The following is a 6897-nucleotide window of genomic DNA, read 5'->3' as shown; positions in this document are numbered from 1 at the left end:
GCAGACCCTGTGTCTTTATGTCCCCACAAAGATCAAAATCCTCCTAAGGGAGGCTCCAGGTCTGGATTTCTTCCTCACTTTTGTGGATCCTCATTAGAAAGCCTGAGTATGAGGCCAGACCTAGGCTTTGCCACTTGGTGCTGTGTGCCTGGGACAAGTTACTCAACCTCTCTGGGGCTCCATTTTTTCCATCTGTAAACGATGATCACGCCAGCAGCCAACGTGGGCTCCCTGCCCAACACTCAATGACAGCCCACGGCAATGCTATCCTGCCCCGTCGGGGGTTTCTCTCACAGCTGAGCGCGAGCCAGCCGGATTGGAAGAGTCTGCATGTAGACACCCCCAGAAACAGCCTCAGGCAGACAGAGGGAAACTGGAAAATGAATGCTCCCAGTTTCTTGTTCCTTCGACAGGACAACTCCAAGGGAAGCTATGCAGCTTCCCAGCGGCACCCAGGGAGCCCAAGTCTCAGCAGCCCACATACATCTCTGTTCTTCCCCTTCCCAGCCTTATGTCTCTGCTCCCCTACACATTCTGGGGATCACTTCCTAAGATCAACCACTCGCAAGGTTTATTGCTTGCAAGGTGGGAATTCATGAAGATGACATAGTTTGCTCACTTACTCATCCAATAAATATTTCCTGACTGCTCACAGAATGTCACCTCTGATGCTGGGTCCTGGGGGCACAATAACGAACTTGACACAATCTAGTGGAAAACAGTGGGTGCTCAACAAGTGACCCTGATCATCACTCGAGGCCAGAGGTTTCCCACAAATTGTAGGGGAACAGCAAACATGTTTTCTTTGGCCAGAACGCCATTGTTTAATAAGTCGTCCTCCTATTACAATGGGATTACATAGAAAAATCTGGATCTGCCATCTCAGGACCATCAATCTCACTGGTCAAGATCAGCTGAGACTGAACACCATTGCTCTTTGGGATAAGGCATGAGCTCTTGCCACAGTCCCCACCACTCCCTAGAGTCACACCCTCAGCAGGATTCCACTCATTGCCACGCTCGTCTGACCTGGCCTACTGACTTGACCAATGTTTGGCAAAACTGCCCTCAAACTCACCTTTGGACGATCTCGAACACCAGACGCTCTCCGACAAGTTCGCGTTCCGGCCTCTTTATCCTCCCAACTGTCCATGGAGAGGCTGTGCCTCCCTCTGGGTTGTTCTCGCCTCCTCTCTCTGGCATCCTGCATGACGGACAGTTCCTCTTGGAATTTGGAAGGGGCCCCTTTCTCAGAGTGAGTCATCTTCAAGTCCAACAGGGACCTTCCATGGTCGTGTGGGTGGTCAGTCCGCTGGGCTACACTGCCCTCCTCTTCCTTCCCAATGAGTTTCCTCGGGGCCCCTTTCTTCTGGTCAGTGGGGGCAGACACGAGGGAAATGCTGGCCCCGGTGCCAGGATCTTCCCGGGCAGCGGGCTGTGACTCGGCTGGGTAATTCAGACTCTTCCCACCACGGTATTTACTAGCGAAGGCCTCTTGTTCATCCTCAACAACTCCTAAGACCTTCTTTCGGGGACCCTCAGAGCCAAAAGAGAACACTGGATATTCTTCAGAAGAAGCCGAGGGGGAGGGAATCCATAGGGGAGAGTTGCATTTGCTGTTTATGGAGGTGCGCAGGTAGCATGCCTGAGTTGGAGAAGAAACTTGGTTGGGTTCTGCAAAACTGGCTTGTTTCGGGGGACCCTCAGCTTCAAAGATCTCCCTCACGCTCCTCCTTGACTGTTCCGTTCTGCCTTGCTGGCCCCACCTGTCTGCACCTGAACGGCGAGGGTCAGCAGCCGGCCCCTCCTGAGCCTCCTTGGGGTCTCTCGCGGGCTGCTTCCTGTACTCCTGCATCAGAGCATCCAGGTCCAGGACACTAGACCTGTAGCCATCTTTGTTTTTGCCTGGGAACGTCTCGCTCAGTACCTCGGACCTCCTCCTGACGAGGTCGCTGGATTTCTGGCGACTTTTGAAAGTTGGAGTCATTTGTGGAGCATTGCTGAGGGACAGCTTGCTCTCACTGTCCTTCCAATGGTCCTGGAAACCAGCACCATCTTCCTGTACCCGGGGATGCCATAAGGCATCGGCACTGATTTTTTCACTAGAAGGATCCAGAATCCTGTCCCCTAGAGAGAGTCGATGGTGTTTTGGCCTCTGAGAGTTTGGAAAGCTTACACTGTCATGCTGCCTGTCCCTAGCCCAGTTTTTACTGGCCCCGACATCTAGTGTCTCTTCATGGTTAAGAGAAACCAAGGGAGATGTCAAAGAATGAGAAGTTGGGGGTGGGGTTATGTTTCTAGGAGGTTCTGTTACGTTTTGGGGCCCTGGCTTAACAATGCTCTTTGATTTTTGAGTCTCTGGAATCTGGTAGGTCACAGCAAAAAATGTTGCCTTGGGCTCCACAGAAGACCCCGGCTTCACAGTTGGAAAAGTCCGGTCTTGCGAAACACCTGAGCTCCCCTCCTGGGTAGGAACCCCATTGTGGGACAGTTGAGGTTTCCTTAAGGCAGTGGTATCAGAGTGGGTCAAATAATCGGTTTCTCTCTGCTCCGCCTTGGGAGACTGTGGTGGCACCAGGGTGCTAAACTCATCAAACTTCACATGGTGGGGGAGAGTCCGCCGCCGCCACCTGTCCACCTTCTGGTCGGAGGAGCTGGCCTTGCGCATCTTGACCTCTGGCAGAGGCCCTGGAGCCAGCCTGTGCTCACCCCTGCAGGCAGCCGCAGCCAGGGTGGACGCCTGCCCCGGCATGTCTGGATGTGACCGTGCTCCCAAGTCAGGGGGTGGCTCCAGAGGGTACCCCGGAGGGCCACCCCTTTTGCCTGCTGGGACTACCTCGTCGAGGGCCTCTCGTGGAGCCTCCCTGGTGGTAGCCTGGACGGCCCTCGCTGAGATGTCCTCCCGGCCACACAGCCTCTCTGAGGGCCCCCTGGCCACTTCGGGGCTCAGCCCCCGGCCTTTCTCTTCACTGACCACCATGGGGGCTTTATGCCAGTTCACAGTCATCCCCCCGATCCATTTGGGGGACAGAGAGCTGCTCCCCCAGGTGTCCTTTGGCTCTCGGAAGTCAGGCTTCGGGCTGGCCTCATGGGTCCCTCGAGCTTCCCTGTTAGAACTGGCCCTTTGCATGGGCCCATCCAGCCTGCACTCTGGGTCAGCAGCAACAGTCTCCAGGGTCAGCTGCCTGCCCTTCGGCGAGGGCCGAGAACTGCAGCTCCCGGCCACCAGGGCCTTTCCCTCCAGTGCCAAGGTGACCTCGCTGCTGTGGGGGCCCTCACCCCCTGCCCGCAGGGTATCACACTTGGACTCAACCCTCTGCAAGAGGGGTGGGTTCTCCGAGCGCTTGAGGAGCTCGCTGTGACCGGATCTTTCCCCCGAAAGGTATTTCTCCAGGAGGGGCTCCCCGCTGGACAGCGTGGTCCGCGCCCACTTCTCACGGTCAGGTTTTTCAAACCACCTGGCGTTCTCTCTCTTGAAGTCTGTCTTTTCCAGCATGTCCTTTTCTGGCCAGGAGCCCCGCTCTGGCCTGGGTCTGACCTCCGGCAGGCAGGTAGCAGCCACCTTGCCAGGGGATGTGACCACGGTGTGTCTCTCCACGTGATGCTCAAACAGCGTGGCCCGCACGGTCTGGAAGCCTCCATCGTCCTTCTCAGTGATGTCAGAAGGACTCAGAGCACCGCCAGAGCTGTCACCCCCACCCCTAACATGGGTAGAACTGTCTTTGCACTCCGTCAGCCTGGGCTTCTCCCGGAGCACAGGCTTCCAGCGGCGCACTGGGGGAGGGTCGCCATCCGCTCCACGGCCTTCCTTTTGTGGGAAACAAAAACAGCAACAAAGAAAGTCAAAGGCTGTGAGATGGAAAGGAAAGGGAGGTGACTGGAAGGGCTGTTTTGAAATCACAACAATGAAATGCCCTAACGCTGCACAGGATGAGCAGGGTGGGACAGTGGGCACGCTGGAATTCTGTGGCAGGGGCGCATTGGGCATTGGGCGTGACTTGGGGGCCTTGCGTGTACCTGTCATGATTTTAAGATACTCATTTCCTTTTCATTCTGCCAGTTTCCTCTCAGGGTTCTCTGTATGGCCTGTGCACAAACCTTTGGAACAAGAATGCTCAAACAGCACTGTCTGTGGAAGTAAACGAACACAAAAGTAACCTAGATGCCCCCGCAGGGCACTGGCTTATATATGGAAACCACAGGAGGGGAAGGGGGTCCCGAAGTCCTGACATTTGAAAACGTAAAAATGCTGTGTCCGATGTAGGGAAAAGCAGACTGCAACAGCGTATTTATAGTATAACAACATTTTAAGTTTTTTGTTTAATGTGTGTATGAATACATGTAGATAAACGGTGGAGAAAAGCTGTAAGTCAATCTGCAAATAGAAGAAGTGAGATCTTCTCTTCCATTTTATAACATGCGTGTGTTACTTAGTTATCTGTAACTTTTTTTTCTGTGGGAATAAGTCAACTTTCAATAAGTGAAGCATAGCATTACCATAATCCAACAATTCCACCAATTCATTTCCTGGAATATATCCTGTAGAACTGACAACAGGTGCTCAAGCAAATACTGCACACCCATGTCTAGAGCAACATTATTCACAACAGCCAAAAGGTGGAAACCACCCACATGCCCATCAACAGGTGAATGGGTAAACAAAATGTAGCCTAGCCACAGAACGGATTATTATTCAGGCATAAAAAAGAATGATGCGATGCATGCTACCACATGGGTGCACCCTGAGCACACTATGCAAAGTGGAAGGAGCCAGACAGCAAAGGCTACACACTTTGGGATTCCATTTAGACTGAACATCCAGAACATTCAGGCGACAGAGGCAAAGTACACATTCAGGATCTGTCAGAGGCTTGAGGTGGCAGAGGTGACTGGTTAAGGGATTTCCATTTGGGGAAATAAAAGATTCCAGAACTGGATATTGGTAATAGTTGTATGATATTGAGAATAAACTTAATGGCACTAAAGTGTACACCCTGAAATGTTATAATGCAAGCTGGCCCATAGTTTGCTAACCTCTACTCTAGAAAGTAGAATGTTATTAAAAAATTTTTAAATCAGATTTTCAAATTTTTTTTATATTTTATTACATGAATGTGAATATGAATCCATTCTCATTGTAAAGTAATCTAAACAATGTAGGCAAAACTCAAGTTTTTTTTGTTTCTACATTCAAATACCAGTCCTCTACTGGAATAACAACTACTACCAAAATGGGATATGTGTCACTGAATAACTTTCCAGAACTTTCTCCTTGTATTATTGCTTGTATGTATATAAACATAGATGTGTGTGTGTAACCATAGAAATGTACAATTTTTATTCTAACTTTAAAATGTATATTTAAATTTTTTCACTGTAAGCAATAGTGACAATGATATGTTTTATATATGTTTTACCACAACTTTTATAAAATTACCACAGAAGATGTATTTACAGGGCCTCCCTGGTGGCACAACAGTTAAAGTGTAGTACTATGCAGCTAACCACAGCCACTGCAGCACGATTCAATTCCAGGCCAGGGAGCTGCTTTATATGGCGCAGCAGACCTCTCCTGTCTCGCCCATTGCTCCCCTCAGCAGTGTGCTTCAGTCAGTCTGTCTGTTCTGCTCCCCACTCTATCTCTGGGGAATCCTCTTAACACCCACAAAACTCTGGCCTGTACCCCAGTTTGTATGTGCATAAATAAATAAACCTTTTCTTTAAAAAAAAAAAAAGATGCATTTATAGGGATGAAATCTAATATTTCTTTTTTGAAATCTCATATTTAAAGCCAGAATTCCTTTACTAATTCTTCATGACTTGAAGTTTTCAAACATGTACAGACTTACAGAGAAATAATAAATTTGCTTCAACCAGTCTCCTACAAAGTCAATGAGAATAAACATTTTACCTCTCTTGCTTCACATTATTTTTGTTCTTGTCACTATGGCACTTTATTTCTTTAAAGATTTATTTACTTATGCATATAAGAACTGGGTACAGACCAGGGACATGGGGGCTGAATCACCAAAGGCAGAGTGGAGGGCAGAACAAGCAGAGATACACTGCTGAGGGGAGCAGTGGGGAGTCAGGAGAGGTCTGCCTTGTGGGTCAGCTCCTGGTTGGGATCAAACTTATGCTGCAGTGGCTGTGGTTAGCTTCATAGTGCTGAGACTCAACCTTTGTACCACCAGGGAGACCCATAGTATGGTATTTTAATGTCAATATGAAGGGCTTTGTTTAAATTGAAATATTTAAATTGAAATAAACGACTCAGAAGATCCAAGGATAAAAAAACAAAGCAAACTGCCAACCCCAAGACTAGTGGACAATCACTCCAAGTCACCTCCCCTCATTGGGGGTTTACAATGAGACGTGTACAAATGGGCCAGGATCTGAGTTCTGCAAAAATCTCTATGCAAATTTCTTAAAAAATGAAATGTGCAGCTAATGCACAATCCAGCCATTCCACTCCTAAACCTCTACGCAAAAGAAAAGAAAACAGATGTGCTCAGAGCCTCACCCACAAAGGCTGGGTGAATCAACCCACAGCATCATTGCCAATGACCCTGAAGCTGGAAGCAACCAAGTGTCTCTCAAAGGGTGAAGGGCGAACAAGCTGGTCCGCCCATGCCATGGAGTATCACTCAGGAAAAAAAAAAAAACGATTGCTACCACAACATGATGAATCTCAAAATAATTATTCTGAGTAAAAGAAGGCAGCCTCCGTGCTCGCTTCGCAGCACATATACTAAAATTGGAACGATACAGAGAAGATTAGCATGGCCCCTGCGCAAGGATGACACGCAAATTCGTGAAGCGTTCCATATTTTTAAAAACACTGATTGAAAAAGATACTTGTACCCCCATGTTTATTGCTGCTTTATTTACAATTGG

The 6897-nt window shown here is 49.1% G+C and overlaps 1 protein-coding gene across 1 annotated transcript in view; it reads right to left on the bottom strand.

Annotated features, from left to right (window-relative positions):
• The window catches only part of KIAA1671 (KIAA1671 ortholog), a 125851-nt gene that overhangs the window by 113776 nt on the left and 5178 nt on the right, over positions 1-6897 (bottom strand). The window contains exon 3 of the mRNA XM_004690663.2: positions 1079-3808. Coding sequence (XP_004690720.1) covers positions 1079-3808 — 2730 coding nt within the window. The remainder of the gene's footprint in view (positions 1-1078; positions 3809-6897) is intronic.

The sequence above is a fragment of the Condylura cristata genome, unplaced genomic scaffold (genome assembly GCF_000260355.1).
Source record: "Condylura cristata isolate star-nosed mole 26May11 unplaced genomic scaffold, ConCri1.0 scaffold00029, whole genome shotgun sequence".
Classification (NCBI taxonomy): Eukaryota; Metazoa; Chordata; class Mammalia; order Eulipotyphla; family Talpidae; genus Condylura; species Condylura cristata.
This window is presented reverse-complemented; position numbering and strand designations above follow the sequence as displayed.